The 19,986-nt window shown below is 50.1% G+C and overlaps 1 protein-coding gene across 2 annotated transcripts in view; it reads right to left on the minus strand.

The window, feature by feature from the left end:
• SLC25A1 (solute carrier family 25 member 1) overlaps nucleotides 1–19,986 on the minus strand; it is a 50,109-nt gene that overhangs the window by 16,055 nt on the left and 14,068 nt on the right. The window contains exon 1 of one of the 2 annotated variants that reach the window (XM_073312867.1): nucleotides 7,446–7,780. The exons of the other annotated variant lie outside the window; for it this stretch is intronic. Coding sequence (XP_073168968.1) covers nucleotides 7,446–7,503 — 58 coding nt within the window. The 5' untranslated portion in view covers nucleotides 7,504–7,780. Of the gene's footprint in view, nucleotides 1–7,445; nucleotides 7,781–19,986 lie in introns of those variants that run through there. 2 annotated transcript variants of the gene reach the window in all.

Genomic DNA, 19,986 nt, shown 5'->3' on the forward strand with positions numbered 1-19,986 from the left:
GGCTGATGCACTCTCCCGTGAAAGTTTCCCAGAATCAACTGGTTAAAATCGTCCTTGAGATGTAGAAAATATTGTTAGTCTTTATGTACTTGGTAGTATATTTAGAGATGCATGTGTCTTATTAACTCTGTTTTTCCTAGAGCTCCAGGGAGAAATCCCAGCCAGAGTTTCACCCTAGCTGAGATTTGGGGGGCGTGTCATAAATATAAAGGGAAGGGTAAACCCCTTTGAAATCCCTCCTGGCCAGGGGAAAGCTCCTCTCACCTGTAAAGGGTTAAGAAGCTAAAGGTAACCTCGCTGGCACCTGACCAAAATGACCAATGAGGAGACAAGATACTTTCAAAAGCTGGGAGGAGGGAGAGAAACAAAGGGTCTCTGTCTGTATATATGCTGTTTCTGCCGGGGATAGACCAGGAATGGAGTCTTAGAACTTTTAGTAAGTAATCTAGCTAGGTACGTGTTAGATTATGATTTCTTTAAATGGCTGAGAAAACAATTGTGCTGAATAGAATAACTATTTCTGTCTATCTTTTTTGTAACTTAAGTTTTTGCCTAGAGGGATTCTCTATGTTTTGAATCTAATTACCCTGTAAGGTATCTACCATCCTGATTTTACAGAGGTGATTTCTTTACTTCTATTTACTTCTATTTCTATTAAAAGTCTTCTTGTAAGAAAACTGAATGCTTTTTCATTGTTCTCAGATCCAAGGGTTTGGGTCTGTGGCGATGAAGTGAGCTGTAGCTCACGAAAGCTTATGCTCAAATAAATTGGTTAGTCTCTAAGGTGCCACAAGTACTCCTTTTCTTTTTGCCCTGTAATAGTGATTCTTCAACAAACAACCTTAAGAACGAGACTGCCTTGAGACACAAGGACTCCTGGAGCTGGCTAAGTGCATGTTTCGCATTCAGACTGTGCCATTTCCCTTCAGCTACATACAAAAGGCTACCCAGGAAGCCTACACAAAACCGAGCCTGGACCCACACGCACTCCCTGCCTCTCTTTAATTTGGTTCTTTTCAAAAGGCCTGGTCTATACTGAAAATTTAGATCGACGTAGCTATGTCGTTCAGGGGCGAAAATAATCCAGACTTTAGCCTTAGCTACAGCAACCTAACCCAGAGTGTGGACACAGCTACATGAATGGAAGAATGCTTCCACTGACCTAGCTACCGCTGCTTGGAGAGATGGATCACCTACAGGAACAGAAACACTCTTTCCATTGTCGTAGGAAGTAGCTACACTATGGCCACTGTACTACGCTATGACCCATAGCATAGACAAGCAAGGAGCTTAATTTGACTCCAAACTCCTTTAGCACTGAATTAAAAGATCCCTATTCACATTCCAGCTATGAAATTAATGCAACCAGACAGATCACTCACGATGCACTTCAACCCCAGACTGGGCAAATTGGCCTTCATAGAATAAAAGGAACTGGCCCTACCCATAACCCTGTTAGCCTGACCCAGCCTTGTTGCCCTCTCTGGTAGCCCTAAGCTTATATGCGGTTCTGACAACAGTTAAGTTAAATCTGTGGTGTCTGAGCTAATGTTTTGTGCGCCTCCAAGTTGCTGCTTCTGAATTTACTCAGGACCTAGAAGTGCTGATCAGAGCAAGCAAGGATGTTCTCGCTGGATTTCTGGCCCTGGTGGAAATGAGTAGTGCTGAAGAGCATAGTAGAAAGCCTGTTTCCATGAGATCCGCAACCCAATCCTGGAGGTCAAAGGAGCCAAATGTTTGAGTGAAGCCTACCAAGCTTGGATCTGAGCTTTCCCAGAGCTCGGAGGTCTCTAGCACGGTTTGGCTCCAGGGTTTTGGTTTGGCCTAGTGGTGAAATCCGGATCCACACAAGAACTTCCCTAGCGTTCGGGGTGTTTGCAACAGGTGCATTTCTGACCGTGGTTCAGTTATAAAACTCTCCTGGAACCTCACACCCACAGAACACGGACACTCAGTTTGTGGTGTTTATGGACTGTAGGAAGCATAACTGATCAAACAAAGGAGCAGTGGGCTACCGTCAGTGAGCAGAGAAAGGGATGCTAACGAGTGCCCAGCCTAAAAGCCCCATTCCCGTCAAAGGCTTGTGCACACTATTGCCTTGCGGGAGAGGAGACACTGGATCGTGCCTTATTGAAACTGCAGTCTCCTGTGCCTGTGACCCACGAAAGGGTCAGTAGCAGCCCTTGGTTTCTACCAGCATTGGAGGCACAAACGGACCACGTGAGCTTCATCTTCTGCCGCTCTGTGTCCCCCCAGTTCACATTCCTTCCCCAGCGGCGTCAGAGGAGAAACCTTCAAGAGCATTATGGAGCCCTGCAGCTGTGGTCCCTAGCGATGCTCCCACTAGCGAGAGCGCTTGGGACCAGTACTCGGACAAGTAAAACACTCAGATCTTTCTGCCCTGGGGATCCATGGGGATGGTCTCCATCATGTGGGCCTGTTAACACTGCCTAGCTCACACCCCCGCCCCAGCCAGCAGTTCATGCACCCTTGAGGTAGAGAGCAGGCCTGCTCCTGCTGCTGGACTCCTCGCCTGATCTTTGACTGGTGTCACAAGACTCAAAGGGCCCAAATTCAAGCTTGCAGAGTCCAACGATTTGCATGGGGCTGTCCCAGAGGAGGGCGTGGTCCCAGGTGCCCATTCTCCTCCCCAGTGATGTGAGGCCTGTGGGAGTGGATGAGGCTGTGATGTACCCACACAGCTCCGGTTTCAGAGTAGCAGCTGTGTTAGTCTGTATCTGCAAAAAGAAAAGGAGGACTTGTGGCACCTTAGAGACTAACAAATTTATTTGAGCATCAGCTTTCATGAGCTACAGCATGCATGCATCCCATGAAGTGAGCTGTAGCTCACGAAAGCTTATGCTTAAATAAATTTGTTAGTCTCTAAGGTCTCAAAAGTACTCCTTTTCTTTCCACACAGCTCAGTCTCACAGCCTCTCCCTCCCCTCCGTCAGGGAAGAAGAAACCTAACCTTCCTTAGTGCCCCGGCCACTTCGCCAGCACCCTTTCCCTGCGGCTGTCATTCACAGAGAACAGCTACTCAGCATGACTTAGCAGAGAGGTCCTCTGCCTGTCATTGGCTCACAGACAACACCCCATGAAAGGAACAGGATCTGCCGAGGCTGTAGGGTCAGCAGGGATGTGGAACAGCTCATGGACAGAGCTATGAATGGCCCAGAGGGAGAACAAAGAGAAACTTTCACCACAGGAGCCGGCCCACTTGGAGATTACGTTCTGCTCTGCAACAAGAATAAGGAACTTGAGGTTCTGTCTGTGCCTATTCTGCTGACTTGGAGGAAAGGCAGACGCAAGGCAGACACCCAGTGCTAACAGGAGGTCTAAAGAAACTGCAGGGGGAGGGGAGGCAGGGTGGGTGTTACAGGGTTCAGAAGGCACCCACCACTGCTTCCAGTCACTGCCTATAGCAGAGCAGCAACTCTCAGCCCTTTGGGGCCACGGTAGCAGGCAGTGCCCTGAATCTCCCATTTGGACATGTGTGCTCGGTTTGCTCCAAGCAGGCCAAGCTCTATAACAAAACAACAATATCTGGCTCAGATACAACACTTGTCATCTTTAGCTCTCAAAGCACTTTACAAAGGAGGTCAGGATCATTATCCCCATTGCACAGATGGGGAAACTGAGGCACAGAGCAGTGACGGAATTTGTCCCAGGTCACCCCACAGGCCAGTAGCAGGAGTTGGGAGTAGAACCAAGTCTTCTGTCCAGTGTACTGGCCATTAGGCCACACTCTGCCTTCCCTAGGACAGAGTCTGCACTGCTGAGCCAGGAGCATGTGCACTGCATTGGGGCCCAGCACACAGACTCCCCATAAAAGTCAGGGAAGGGAAGCATCAATACCCATCAAGAGCGCAGTGCTTGAAGGGTTCGGTATTCCACATGCAGTATAATTTCTCTGTTCATCTGACCTTCACTGCATGTTTCATAGGCCTCCTTCCCCTAGGCTGTTGGGCAAAATTAGAGACAACTTCTGAAAATTCAGCCCCAAGCTCACCAGCGTTGCCGCTACTGCCTCCCTCACTGACAGGACTAAGCTATTCAGCTTTTCCAACTCTGGTGATATCTGGGGTTTTTCTTAAAGCTTCAGCTCCTGGAGGCATGGGATTACAGGAGAAGCAGCTCAGATTTTTTTTTTTTAAAGATGTAGATTTCTAGCCCTCATGATCCCAAAGTGTTCAAAGCCCAGAAGGCAGATAAAGCCCCTGAAGGACTATTTTAATATCTTGGGGGGTCTTTTTGTTTGTTTTTTTAAGTGTCAATTTCATGGTTTCTGGGGCCATGACTCATGAGTCTGGGGTGCTTTGGGCTGGCCCGTTCACACTGGCAAAGCGCTTCAGAAACCTCAGAAGGAAGTTGCTTTGTCAATATATTTGTATTACTTAGGACATTCCCCATGAGCGGACATGCAGAAATGCAGCACTCTGAGAAACGCCTCTCTCTCTCTCTCTCCTCAGACACATTCTCCCAGAAGGAAACTGACTTCTCCTCACTCCCTACACTTCCTCCAATGAGCTGCGACTTGTCCAGTAGAACAACTTCAGCAAGGAAGGGCGGGGTGTGCGCGTGCGGGGGCATACTTAGCCCTATCCTCCCAAGGTCTCCTGGACTCGCAGCACACCTGCCCTTTCATTCAGGGGTCCCTCCATACCCACATACCCATCCCCACAACAGTCATCCCCCAGCTCCACTCTCCCACTCCCACAACCCAAATCATCACAGCCCTAGCTCAATGGAGCTCTGCCAGTCTCGGCGCAACACTGCCAATCTCAAACATTCAAAAACCAGGAGTCAGCCCCTGCAAAATTCTGAGCTTTTTAAAAATAATTTGGGAGGGACCTTCTGATTTTGGGCCTCATCTTTCCATGCCCCCTCTGCAATTATGAGAGCTAGAAACACACCTATTTTGAATGGAAAGAGGAGACTCTCAGGGAGTCATCACATGACTCCAGGAGGTGGAGCGCTCAGAAAAATAAAAAAAAACAAGACTTGGTAACACCCGCAAGAGCCCTAAGTGTACACCAAATCTCAGTTCCTACACACTGTGCTGTCACTTAGTCTGTATGCAGCCAAAGATAACAGAATTTAAAGCGGATTACCTTAATATGCAAACTAGATACCATTAACTTGGGTTTGAATAGAGACTGGGAGTGGCTGGGTCATTACACATATTGAATCTATTTCCTTAAAGAAAAGGAGTACTTGTGGCACCTTAGAGACTAACCAATTTATTTGAGCATGAGCTTTCGTGAGCTACAGCTCACTTCATCATCTGTTCCTCTGAAACCTATTTCCTTAAGTTTCCTCACACCTTCTTGTCAACTGTCTAAATGGGCCATCTTGATTATCACTACAAAAGTTTTTTTCTCCTCTGATAATAGCTCATCTTAACTAATTAGCCTCTCACAGTTTGTATGGTTTCAGAGTAGAAGCCATGTTAGTCTGTATTCGCAAAAAGAAAAGGAGTACTTGTGGCACCTTAGAGATTAACCAATTTATTTGAGCATAAGCTATCCGATGAAGTGAGCTGTAGCTCACGAAAGCTCATGCTCAAATAAATTGGCTAGTCTCTAAGGTGCCACAAGTACTCCTTTTCAGTTTGTATGGTAACTTCCAACTTATCTGTATTTATATATATACACACATACATATATACACACACACATCTTACTATATGTTCCATTCTGTGCATCCGATGAAGTGGGCTGTAGCCCACGAAAGCTCATGCTCTAATAAATTTGTTAGTCTCTAAGGTGCCCCAAGTACTCCTGTTCTTTTTGCGGATACAGACTAATACGGCTGCTACTCCGATACCTTATCTTGTATCTCTTCCACACTAGAGTAACTAGAACAAGGGTGCTGGCCCCCTCCCAGAGATACTGCCAGAGTCACGCCTCCCTGCAGGCTCAAACTCAGCACCTTCTTAATTACTGGCGAAACTGGTTTCACGCTCACACCCTCAAAGCACAAGCTTCTTCTCCACTCAGCCAAGAGGAAAATGGCAGGCAGCTGCCTTTCAACCAGTGGGAGGGATGCAGCACAGCTATCCCCTGGAAAACTAGTCACACACAAAAAGAAAAGGAGGACTTGTAGCACCTTAGAGACTAAAATTTATTTGAGCATCAGCTTTCGTGAGCTACAGCTCACTTCATCGGATCTGTAGCTCACGAAAGCTTATGCTCAAATAAATTTGTTAGTCTCTAAGGTGCCACAAGTCCTCCTTTTCTTTTTGCGGATACAGACTAACACAGCTGCTACTCTGAAACTAGTCACACACAGTCTCTGCTCTCGGCCAGGCAAACCTGCACTAGGAAGTGCAGCTGCTCCAGAATTCGGAACGGTCAGATCCTCCGCTGGATCTCATCTGCAAGGGGAGAAGTTGGCTAGTGTGGTTTAACATGGACCACAGCCACCCGGAACCTCCCTTGTTGAAGCAGGACAGGTATCCAGAAAAGTCTTGGTCCCATTCGGAACCTGTGCAGAGTTGCTTAGACCTTCAGTTGTTCTGGTTAAGCAGGGTTTCCATGATCATTATCCCCAGTGTCTATTCATGCACCCTGCCCATTCTGCCCACTCTTTTGTGCCCCTACTGGACAGCAGATCAGTGCAACCAACGCTGTCTTCCCACTTGCACCCATTTCCGGACCACTCCATCCCTGATGTGTACCCTGCAAAGCTGCATGTTGCTACTGAATTTGGCCCATTGCACCTATTATTTTATTAGGAAGTCATGGGGACACATTCCTTGGACAGCACAATGGGACCAGCCCACAAACAGACCCCTCCCCAGCGTAACTCCACTTGCGTTACTCTGGGGATGAATTGGGCACAGACAGCATTAAAAATACCCTAGCACAAGACGGCAACCTGCCAGGTTTAAGCCTGTAATCCTACAGCCTTGCAAACCACGCTGCTTTCTCCCATGGCTGCTGTTTGCAGACACAGCCGTTGAATTCACAGACGAACACTGGTCTGCCTGACAGGGCCAGACAAAGGCTTCTTCTTTTCATCCTCCTCTGGGAAGCCCATGGGAATCCAAGTGCCCTAGGATCCCCTGCCTTGAGCTGTGGCAACGCTGCTGCAGCAAGTCCCCCTCCTAGCCGTGCTGATGAGGTGGCTTTCTGGGGAGACTGCCTAGCCCTGTAAAGAAAAGGGGGACTTGTGGCACCTCGGAGACCAACAAATTATCCAACGAAGTGAGCTGTAGCTCACGAAAGCTTATGTTCAAATACATTTGTTAGTCTCTAAGGTGCCACAAGTCCTCCTTTTCTTTTTACGAATACAGACTGACACGGCTGCTACTCTGAAACTAGCCCTATAAAGAGACAAGTGGGTGAGGTGATAGCTTTTACTGGACCAACTTCGGTTGGGGAGAGACAAGCTTTTGAGCTTACTCAGAGCTCGTCTTCTGGTGCAATAGAAAATATTACCTCTCCCACCTTGTCCCTCTGTCATCCTGGGTCCAACATAGCGACAACAGCACTGCATAGCCTTGCATATCACATTGCTGGAGAACTCTGCTCCAACTGCAAGAGGCTGCAACAGACACAAAGACGGCTTGTTCTCCTTTCAATCCCCCCTCCATTCATGTCCAGCACGGTGCAGCTACAAAGCATGTTGAGCAGTGGAAGGCCACCTGGCTTGTCGGATTGCTTCATCCACTCTGGCTTTACAGTCATGGGAACACATACTGAGGAGGGATAACAGATACTCACAGTTACCCAGTGCCTTTCGCCCAATGTACTCGAAGTACATCAGGATTCCCATTTACACATGGGGCACCAAAGTGAGGTCTCTTATCCAAGGCCCCCTAGTGAGTTAGTGGAAGAGCCAGGAATTGATCCCCAACTCTCCAGTTGCCCAGTGCCACACCAAGTCCACTAGGGAGGCTCTGCTGTCTCTCAGGGAAGGCACTGATCCCCACTCCCGGATGTGACCCAAGTGTTCGCATCCTCAGAGAGTGAACGAGACCCAGCTGCAGGGCCACCACACCCAACGCAGCAGTTTGCAGTGTCACGCAAAGAGCCTTGGCTTTCAATGGCTTTAGTCAAGTCCAGCCTGGGCTTTCAATAGCTTGGGTCAGGGCCAGCTCTAACGGGTCCCTGATAAGTAGCTCCTTCTGCAAGGAAGAGAACAGCAGAGTCCTACGGACGCTGATTAGCTTCGTGGCCAACAAGGAGAGTGGCTAATGGAGTTCCACTATGCACAGACTGTGCTTCCCATGCACCCCCAACCCCTCCCCGGCAATAAAGCAGCTCTACAAAGCCAGAGTCACCTTCCCAGCCGAAGTCACCCTCCAACCTTTCCCCGTGAGCCAATGATTTCGTCTTGTACATTTTAAGAGCCGTGACTCATCAGTTCCCAGACGCTCGGCTGTCACGATTCCTTCTGAGCTGCCAGAGTGATATTAAAAGGCCAAACCAGGGGATGAGAGTGCTGTGGCCTGACCGAGCTGACAAGAGGAACAGGCTTTCTGAGGCTTGCAGGACAGGTGCGTTTTGCCAGTTCCCTGCTGGATTTTCTGCATTTCCAGCCAGCCTCTGGCACCATCAGGAGGGGAATGACACTTGCTACAGAACTTCTTACATCAGACTCTATTACGGAGAAAAGATTGAGGTCTTAACTCTGAAGAGAACAAAGCATGTGGGCTAGATTCTGGTTTCAGTTACAACAGTGTAAATCCGAAGTGACTCAACCAGGAATCAATGTAGTTACTCTGGATATAGACTGGTGTAACGGAGCAGAACCTAGCCCCATGCCCCACAATTCTCCAGGAGGTAGCAGAAACCCCCTTACTGAGTCAAGAGCTTCTCTAGAATTTGGGGGATGCACCCAACATTTCTCAGTGTCAATCCCATACTATTAGGATGGGACTCTTGACATCCAGGTGGCTCACCCCAGCCCATGGCTCTTCCTGCTCCCTAAACCGGGCAAACTAAGGGTTAGCATCTGGGCACTCGATAGATCTGACACTCCGCTTTCTTTCGATGAGAGTCCTCAGCTACAGCAGCGAGAGAATGAGCAAACATGGCAATTAGTGATCTGGTTCCTTTCAGCCTTCTGTGACTCCCTTAAAGAGAACACAGATACACCTAGCCACAGTGCATGTTCTTGCACCAACGTTTCACTATATTTCAGCCCGCTGCAGCCAACAGATGAAAGCACAATAAAGCAAAATACAGGAAAGTATTACAGGCAGCAGGCAAACCTCCATTTAACAGGGATTTGAGACTAGAAGCGACTGATGGAATCCAGAGGGCAAGGTGAAACAGCAGGAAACCTACGGCTCAGCTAATTGCAGGCCTGCTCTGTAGGGGCTGAACAGGCTGGGGGGAGGGGGGTGGATGAGAGCTCTCAGTGGGTGAAAAGCTGCTTCTCCCCTCAGGCAGCAGGTTGCAGAGCTTCATCCACCCCCATCAATTCAGTCCCATTGCTTCCTCAGCCCCACCCATGTGGGAAAACTGACTGCAAAATACTGCACCTGAAATCACCACTGAACACAAGCCAGCCTCCGCACACACGCAGGCCGGTCATCCAGTCCCAACCCCATCCCCTGCACAGGCCGGCGATCCAGTGCTGGGAGAGCTCCCCCTCGCCCCCATCCCATGCTGTGGCCAGGTCCTTAGTGGCTGGTCAGATTGGCAATCCGGTAACACTGGTGCTCACTCGGTGAGACCCAGGAAGCCAAAGCCCTGTGGACTGTTAGACGCCCGGGCCTGCATCTGTGGGTGGCCACAGCTCTTCCCCACGCAGCAGCACTCTCTGGATCACTGCGCAATGGTGGAGGTGAAGAGGGGCCTCGGGCAAGTCCCATCCCCTGGGGGTGTCTCCGTGTGCCCACCCGCAGGACAAGGGCGACGCCTCCCTCCCCACAGTCACTATCCACCAGGCACTCTGGAAATGGAGAGCGTTATGCACGTGCTGAGTCCCGCCCCGACCACCAGGAACGGGCCTAGCCCAGCAGCTCAGCCCTGTCTCTGTGACCAGGCTCCTACCCACTGCAGTGATACAAACGACAACCACTCCCAGGCCCGCCAGCCCCCGCTGGGCTTGGGAGGCCTGACAGGTGAAGGGCACAGCCGTGTGTACTGGGACCAGGCAACCACCCAGCGTCCCTGGGCTACCGCCCGCCCCCCTCAGGGTCAGAGCTCAGCGGCTGGAGCAGGTGGGCCTCCGAGCCCTGCATTCCTCCCTGCTGGCCCCGTCCCACCGAACACTGGCCCCTCACTTTGTTCCCCAACCCCCCTTCACTGTTTACAGAGGCCTGAGGAGAACCACCAGGGACTGAGCTGATGTATAAAGGCCGGGCTGCCCGGCTCCTCCTCCAGCTCCCTCCCGCTGAGCGGCAGCTGCTGACTTGGCACTTCCAGGAGCCGAGTAACACGGGAAACCTCTGAAAAACAAACCGAGCTCCAGGGGGGAAACCAGCACCCGAGGTCAAAGCAGCCAAACAAGCAGAGGCAGAGCCACTATGGATACTGTACTGCTACTGCCCATGCACCCACCCCCGCTCACAGCTTCCTAGGGCCCTTTTTGAGCCCTACCCTCCAAATTGTGCCAGCAAAGACTGGGACCCAGGAGGAGGGCTGCCAAGCATGTCTGCCCTGCCCCGCGTGGGCTGGGATTGTTTTTCTGACAAACCACGCTGCAGATCACCTCACCGAGCCTGGACACGCGCCACTGCCCTGCAATGGCAGCCGTGCCTGGTTCTGCTGCAGACACAGCCTGTTTGCCCACCCTACCAGGCAAGTCTGGTTGAAAGGAGCGGGCTGCGGCAGTATGGTGCACTGTACATGTGTGGCCCTGTGCCAGCCCTCACAAAGCCGGTGAACCACTATTTAGGCATCCCTGCCCCTTTAAGATGAAGCATACAGGTTAATAAATAAGGGGGAACTTCTCTCTCTCTCACACACACACACAAAGCCAATCCTCACTTCCATGGCCACAAAGGTCCCCTCCGATGAGAGGAACTGCTGCACATGGGTTGGGCTGGACAGCAGGAGGTGGTTGGGAGTGGGGCACCATCAGGTTAGGGCTTCCAGCCCTAACACCCAAAGAGTGGGGCCTTATTTGGAGTACACAGGGCTCCTTCATCCATGACCACAAGAGAGAGTTTCTCTGGCTAGCAAAATCATCCACAATTACATTGGACAGGATAAAGGACAAGGCATATAAACCCATGTGCTTCCTGTAAAAATCCACCCTCTAACTCGCAGGGGGGTGGGGGTGGGAGGAGCAGGGTGGATGGGTTAGGAAGAATTTACTACTATGAGCAGGATACTCCACAATTGTCCTTTCCTGGGATTCTAAACACCTTCCTCTGGAACATCTGGTACCCACCACTGCCTGCGGGAGAAAGGACGTGAGCCCCAATGGACCACAAGTCTGATCAAATACGGCAAATCCCAAGTGCCTTAATGCAGTTCTGTAGCCACTCCCCACATAGGGAGGAGGCGGCAGCCGAAGTACTCGGGCTGGGCACTGGGCTGAGGATTTTCCCTTAGGTGCACAAGTGAGCCACAGTACAGAGAAAGAGGTGTCCACCTCCCACATCTGGAGAATGCTCAGGAAGGTGGTGGGTGGAGGGGAAGGGTCAGACCTTCTTTACTGCAGGTGGAAACAGGGAGGAGAGTATAGAGACTCGGTGAGCTGAAGCAGGTTATGCATACCCATGCCCAGCGGCTCTGAAGCTTATGCTGTGCCCTACCCTGTGTATACTACAGGGGTAAGCAGAGAGGTGACTCTTGTTTAAATCGCTCCCTGCTATGGCCAAGTACTGGATGGACAGCCCTGCAGTCTGGGTTGCTATCTACCGCCCAGAACAGATACTGCATGGGCAGCTGCCATGCAAGCTTCCCCCAGAGAGCCATCCTCAAACCTCCCCTTTATCTGTGGAGCACAGACAACGTCCCCAGTTCTGTGCAGGATGTGGAGTGCCAAAAGAGAGGTGATCAGGGCTAACTCAGGACATGGGAGGTGGAGGTCTGCTAAAAACACCCGTCCACTTGGAACTGGACCGAGGCCACCAGCTTATTTCACAGAGTCCACTATACAGCCACCAGGTGGTAATGAATGAGTCACTACTGCCCTGGGCTCGAGTCAAACTGGCAAGCAAGATGCAAAAGGCTCCATATTCCATTAACAGTCACCCACTGGGATAAGCAATTCTGATACCCCCACGTTAGCTACAAATGGTTTTATTCTCCTCTGGCGACAGCACATGGGGTCTGAAACTCCTACAGAGCAACAGGTGTCTGAGTGCCAGGTTGCTCTTCGTGGACCATCAGAGCCAGAATTGCAGCTTCACAATCAACACCATGCTGCTACAGAAGTGCCAAGCAGGAAGCTATTATTACGCTCCCTTTTAGAATAGGGAAGGAGGAGAAAATCCAACTGTGTGGTTATCCCAGGGACGCAAGCTCCTCCCTTGTGGTTTCAGTCATCTCTGGAACTGCGTGGAGAAATGAGAGAGTCTCACATATAAATTTCCTGCTTACCTGGTGCTCTTATTATGGACGGTTGTATGTACCAGGTATCCATGGAAGCCTTTTACAGGCATATACACACATGGGCAAAATATGAGGGAGATGATGCCAGGGAAGCCTTTTGCTTCTTACCCACTGGATCTATTTCTGGGGTCTGTTAGCACAGCCCCTTTGCTCTATCTGAACTGGCTCCCTCCCCAAGGCCTGTCTGGTCCGGGAGGTTTGCTTAGCAGTGTTTGGTTTTTACTGGCTGATTTAGCACTGAATCCTAAATCCTAGCAGGTGGGGAGAGCAGATCTGCAGCCTTAGAAGTGGCTCTGGAGTTCTGGGGAGCAGTTCCCCCGAATGACTAGCAGCGTGACAGCGAGATGGGAAGAGGGGACATGCATCGTCATCTGGGAGGCAATAATTGTGCTGTGGAACAGACACTACCATTTAATCTCACGCCCCTGTCCTTAGAGTCCGATGTATTAATTGGTAAGGCTAAAAATAAGGTAACAATTTATAATGCTCTTTACAGTGCCCTCCACACCACGGCCTCATCCCCCTCAGCAGTGGCAGTTATTCATGCAGGACAATTAATTCTATGTGAAGACTAAGCACTGACTTATTTGCATACCTCCCCCGCCCTCGGGGTGCCAATGGCCAGTGAGGTTGCAGAGGGCTCTGTAACCTGTTTACCAGGACTTTAACCCCTAGAGTCAGTTCTTGCAATACTGCAGAATCAGCAGCAGTCACCTCTTCTCTAATTACTTGGGAGTCGAAAGAGCAAGCGAGATGGAGGGAGGGAGGGAGGGAGGGTGAGCGGCTTGGACTCTGCACTGAGGCTCTCAATCATTAGCGGGACACCCCGGGAGCCAAAGGAGAGAAAGATCACCCTTCAGTGAAGGTCACAGCTCACCGGCTCTGGCAAGTATCAGTCAGGAGCAGGGACAGTTGTTGCCCTTTGTCTCTGGCAATCGAAGGGATTCCCGCTCCCCCAGTTGGCCAAGCAATGACATCTCCCAGTTGAAGGCCACGGGTAGGAGGGGACCAGGCACCAGCAGAAGGATCGCTTGCAGCAAGTCTCCAATTAGCATGCAAAATCCTTGACTGAAAGTGCCAGTGAACAAGACCCCATGGCCACCACGGAACTAGAGCTTGTTGGGAAAGGGGGGTCCTCCCTCCCCCCAGGAAAATTTAGAATTGTTGTTGACAAACCCAAAAGTGGGTTTAATTTCACTATGGGCTGAAATACCGAGACAACTGTCATACGACAAGTCTTCAGACAACGCTCTGACGTTTCTAGCCCGTTGGCAGGACGGTGGAGTTTTTGCCAGGGTTAGGGCTTAAATCCAGCTGTGACTCATGTAACACACACAACGGTGCATGCACATAGGAGGTTTCCTATTTGTTTTTAATTTGTGATTTTAACGTGCCCAACACTGTGGCCTCTGGGCACATGAAGCAAATTAAGAATGAGCAACTCGTTAAACTGCCTGCTTGAGACTTCACCACCAGCACCCCCACCAGGCCTGTCCCAGTCCAGGAGAACTCCCTAATGATGCTCCACAGAGAAAACATTTCTTTGACCCAGGCTGGAGCAAGACAAGCTAGGGTCCTACGCACAGGAGAAGTGTGTGACATGCAGTGACATCTTCTACTCATGGGATTCCCCAAGTCAGGGGCCCTCACAGCAGACACTGAACCTAGTACTTAACACAACATTGCCTTGTGGGCCGACAGACGAGCCAAACCATCCTTACAGTTGGCGTCATGCTTCTTCCTTTCATCTAGCTATGGAATGAAATACACCACTAACAGTGTGACACGAGTATGCAAACCATGTCTAGAACTCAAAAAGCTCAATCAATCACAGGGCTCTGTGTGGAAGAGACAACTATACCCCTTGGGAAAGTGCAGATATGATTGCTCTATGCTGTTACACACCCACACCCACTCTCCCTCCCTCCTCGGGGATCAGCAAGTTCCCTCAGAAACATCCATTCAGGCAAGGTGATTTGCAGGACAAGTCAGAGATCAGCTAAAAAACCAAGGTAGGAACTCTAGACTTCAGGCTATAAAACAGTTTACATTCTAAGCCTAATTTTGACCCCACACCGCTCTGGCTTTTTACACAAAACTCCTTTTGGCCTGAAATTTCACATTGTCCATTTAAGCCAGAGGCATGGTTTTTTGAAAGCTTTGAGATCAAACTAGGAAACTAACATTGGGCCATTCCCTGAATATGAATGGGGGGTGGGGGGAAGGGAGTCTTAAAGACAGGAAGGATTGTATCCATGTAGGGATGGCATCCATTCCCTTAAAAACAGATCGCCCAACGAATTAGATGTAGCTATTGCTTGGGGGAGGGAATAATTTACTACCATATCACAGCCTCCCTCAGCAAAGCGTCCATCCCATTAGATGCGTCATGATTAGAGGGAACATCTTGTATTTAACAGCAAGAAAGGATGGCGCTGTGTGTTACATTTCATCACTTTCGCTGGTGGTAAACAGCACTACGAACACAGCCATACACCCAAGACCATAGTGTTGGGACAGCAACATCCTCATACTCCATAGGTGGGGAATATACAGAACTGCAAATATTTGACTTCACTATTCTGCACACTGTGTTGTCAGACTGGTAAATAGCCCTGTGTAAACAGAGCTGTCGATAACACTGTGGAACAGGATGGAGTAATTTGTCCCTGACTTCACTGGAATCATTCTGTGGCCTCAGCTCTCTGCCATTTCCCAACTTCCTCATGTACAAACTTTAATGAAAAAATAATCTGCTGAGAATGTACGTCGTTTTATAGACTTCACCGGCAAGAAAAGGGAGAAACACTAAACTGAACAGCCACATAAAATCTAAAGCCCCAGAAGGCTCAAAGGCCTGATTTACTGAAGCTTTTATTGTTTATAAAGACAACAGAAAGGAGCGGACTTCCATTCTCCCCAGCTCCTCAGGCTCTGTCTACACTGGCACTTTCCTCGTTAAAAGTTTCGTTGCTCAGGAGTGTAAACTCCCCCCCCCGAACAACAAAAGTTTTGACGAAAAGCCGAAAAGCGCCAGGGTGGACAGCGCTTCGCCGGTGGAACATGCGCGCTCCCGGCAGCAAAGCTACTGCCCTTCGTTGGAGGTGGTTTTAGGACGTTGCCGGGAGAGCTCTCACCCGGCGATAAAGAGCAGCCACACCGCGCACCTTACAACAGCAGCACAGCCATGCCGTTGTGCGGTGCCCAGTGTAGACGTAGCCCCAGTTAGAGGAAGAATGGCACACTGGGATTCCAGAGCGGCTCCCGAAGGTACGTTGCTGCTAGAACGGAGCATCTGCTCAAGAGCGCTTTACAAGGGCAAAATCAAGCAAAGATGCTTTCTAGACAGTCACGTTCCAGGCTTAAGGACGGGCTCTCAAACCAGGACAGGACAGACTTAGTAAGACCAGGATGACTGGTGCAAAGGCCACTTCCCTGGGCCAGCAGTTACGGTCTCCCATCTGCCTTCAGTGCAGATTTCTCCTTCACAGCCCATCTAGCCCAGTGCCTCTCTGCTGGTTTCCACGGTGAAGTTGTACTCCAGTGACGACGGCATCACTCCGTCGCCTTGGAAGCGTTTTTGATGCTGCCAGCGCTCCAAACACCAGATCAACGAGTGGAGAGGCAGGGCATGAAGGATTGAACGGTTTTCTTGGCAGGTTAAAGTAAGGTAATTTCTTAGCAGCATGAAAAGTAGTTTAGGTTTAAGCCTGGAGGGTCTGAGTGTTTCCTTCCGTGTGTTCTTTAAGCCAGAGCAGCAGGAGACAGTGAGCCGAGGGGCCCCATTTATTTTATACCTGTGAGCAAGCTGCCGTGCTGGTGCAAGCTGCCAGGTGGACAGCTGTGCTGCTCTTACAGAGCTGGGAGAGCATGGGCCTCAGCAGGGCAAGCTTCCTCCCAACTGCCCTGCCAATGCACCTCAGCACCAACCTGGTGGGCACCATCTTTAAAGGCCAGAGGGGAGTTCAGTCTCCGTGGCCCACTCTGTCCTGGGCCGACCATTGTATTAACGTGGCCAGTTTTGAGATGCTCACACACACACACACACACACACACAGACTGAACCACCATGAATTTACCAAGTGCACAGGAAGGGGTTAATACTGTTAGTAAGAATGACCCAGAAACTGGATTATAAAAAAAAAAGCACTGAAAGGGTTGAGTAAGACTTTGCAGGACATATTCTTTGTTCACCCAACAGCCAATGAAAGGTACTGAATCCCAGCATCTGTAAGCAAACAAACAGTTAAAGGTACATCTTGAATGCATACAGTGGCATTTGGTCCAAAAGATCCCAGCACAAATGAACTGATCTACTAACTCTATCCAGGCATCCCTTCACCCATCACCACAATGCAATCATCTGCAGGGCTCCACTTTACCAGGCAAGACTGATTTAGCTAGTGTTTCCTGCAAAGCACAGCTCAGAAAGTCAGTGCAGAAGGAGAATACATTACTTAGAGCCTTGGCTAATTCACTCATGCAGAGCCAGCAGCTCTGATTTGTCCCTCATTTTAAACTGATTTTTCAGTTGTTTCCAACGAGAGACTCTCTCCGAGCTCTTTGCTTTTATGTCCTGGACAGAGAGCAACTGTGGAAGCTAAAGCTCAAGGGAGTCCAACGGCTGGGTTTTGGGCTTTGCTAATAGTGCAGTGGTAGAAAAGAGGCTCCAAAATGAACTCTAGCTGACAGGATGAGCCCAAGAGACACTGGACTGTAAATCATTCCCCAGGCAGAGGTGAGAATTATACGATTTACATTCACAATGCAAAGTCTTTCTTAGGGGAGGGAGGGAGAGAGAGAAGCTTGTAACATCACTTAACTGTCAGCTAGAGGTACTGATGAATTCAAGGAAGAGTGATGGCGTGTGCCAGACGCTTACATAAACACAGAGAGAAGTGCCCTGTGGAATACAAATCCAAGCATCCATAAGAGCATACACAACATCACGAAAAATACCTTAAAGGGTTTGGTTCCAAACCCCACCTAGCCTCCCCTTCTTCGCAACACACAGACACACCTGAATCAATATGGAACTGAAGCACCAGGAAGTTAGGTTGGGTGCAGCTAAACAGCCAACTGCAGCTTCCCAGTCCTGGGAATTTTCTGCCAGCCCAATCCACAGCATAGTCTGGAGCAGCTCTAAGCTACTCTAGCTAGTTATGGCCCTTAAGGCCCAGCCCACCAGCCAGGGATCATCAAAACTCAGCAGCCATGCCCCTTTCTCCTGGCCACATCCATGAACAATGGAGACAGGGAGGGGTCTAAAGGTGGAGACTGCTACACCAGCTGGGGACTCCCGCATGCTAAGGGAATCCCCAGCCAAGCAGAGACCCTGGCCTTACAGCTGTCTGATGTCAATCACAAGTGTGGGGGAGAATCTAGCCTGATTAGATTTAGTCGTAAAATACTGTTCCTTCCCCAGCCCTCCGCAGTCCCTCAGTGCCTCGCCTACCTCCTTCCCCACAGCTCGACACTGAGCTTCTCAGGAAATGCAATTTAAAGCCACCTCTGCCGCCCCCAGAACTGCACAGCCGAGGACCAGCCTGTGCCTCTCCCTAGCCGTGATTTGGTGCTAGTGACTCTCCCATGTGGGGTGGGGAGGGGGCGGGCCATTTTAAGCAGGGCTTTGCCAGTTATTGTTGTATAGTGTTGAGCAGCGTGAATGAGCCCAGAAACGACGGATGGCACATGTCGTAAAAAGCCTGGGTTTGACCCTGGCAACTGGCATGGCTGGGACTCTGTTTCCCCAACTGTAACCTGGGGATAAGGCTCCCTTTCCTTGCAGGCGTGTTGTGCAGATCATGGGTAGGCTGTTCGTAGAGCCCTACAGACGTGTGGAGAACTAGCTCCACCAAGCGCCACAGGCTCGCGTGCCATCCCCCAGCACACAGAGAGGAGTCCCGCACTCTAGCCGAGCGCTGGGAAACCGCATCTGGGGATTAATCCTACTCTAAACATGCCAGCAGTCTGTTTTACTGCTCTAAGGTGGGAGGTGCCTCTGTGCCCAGCAGAGATAGGGCTTTCTGAAGGGAGTGATTTGGGAATCTTAGTGACGGGCAGGACGCTTAATTACCTTTTTATACTAGAGGACAACAAAGCGGTGCGAGAGTTAAGCAACCTGTGACTCCTTGTGCATTACTGTTCATCAGGCAAAGGGAACATGGTTTACCAAAGAGAGGCCCTGAGCTGGAGCCCCTTCCTCCGCCCTCAGCAGAGATGTCCCCAGTGTTGCACAGCGGGGGTCTGTTCATACACATCACTAGAGAGGAGATTTCAATCTCCCAGTAGAGTTTAGCATTGGTGAGAAGTGCCAGACTGAGAGTCCCAAACACACAAGAGGATAAATGGGAACCTAAGGCAGCATCCAGGAGGACATCCCCAGCAACGCGCCTCCATCCAAACCTGGGATGATCACTTCTAGGGCTCATTCTCCCTGGCACATCCAGCCTTTGCCCTCTCTGCTGAGATGACCAGCAAGGGAGCCAGTTAACACCCAAAGATCAAAGGCAGCTGGTAACATCTGCAAGCAGGTAGGCAAAACCGACCCAAAGGTGCCCTCAAAGGCTGTTTGTGAACAGCAAGTAAAATATCATATTGCACCGGACCCAGTATAAGGCAGGAAAGCCTCCCCGAGGAGTCTCCACTGCCTGGAGTGCAGTTGACAAAGGCACTTGTCTGCTCTAGAACTAGACGAGGGCCAGAACTATTTCACACAGAAGAAGAACACCATGCAGTCAGAAGCCCTATCATCAACTAGGGCTGGCTTCAACGTGAGCTAGAAGCAACTGAGAAGCAATATGGGACATGGAGCCTGAATGAGTAGATTGTTTCCTTAAAAGGAGTATTATTTTAACTGTTGGTCGTATCAGGTGCCTGGATTTCACACCCCATCTCCCCTGGGACCCCCAGCCATCTGTGCATCAGCAGCTGTGCTCCCCTTTATTTCCAGCCCAATTTCTTCAGTTAAGCCACAAGCCAGTGACTGTGAAAAGTGTTTCCAGGGGGTAAAAAAAACGACGGAGGGACGCTACTGAGTGAATCCAGCACGAGGACAAGGCTAGTTCTAAAGGGTGAACCCTGCTTAGGCACAACCCCCCCACTACAATCCACAGCGAGATGGGGGTGAGGGGCAGGAATTGGGACAAAGGATGAGAGAGAAGTTTCAGAGTAGCAGCCGTGTTAGTCTGTATTAGCAAAAAGAAAAAGGAGTACTTGTGGCACCTTAGAGACTAACCAATTTATTTGAGCATAAGCTTTCGTGAGCTTATGCTCAAATAAATTGGTTAGTCTCTAAGGTGCCACTAGTACTTCTTTTCTTTTTGATGAGAGAGAAGTGGGAGCTGGCTAAAAATCACACCATTTTGTTTACAAAAAAGAGGAAGTTACTCACTTTGTGCAGTAACGATGGTTCTTCGAGATGTGTCCCCCTATGGGTGCTCCACTTTAGGTGTCTGTGTTC

The sequence above is a fragment of the Lepidochelys kempii genome, chromosome 15 (genome assembly GCF_965140265.1).
Source record: "Lepidochelys kempii isolate rLepKem1 chromosome 15, rLepKem1.hap2, whole genome shotgun sequence".
In the NCBI taxonomy this organism is placed as follows: domain Eukaryota; kingdom Metazoa; phylum Chordata; order Testudines; family Cheloniidae; genus Lepidochelys; species Lepidochelys kempii.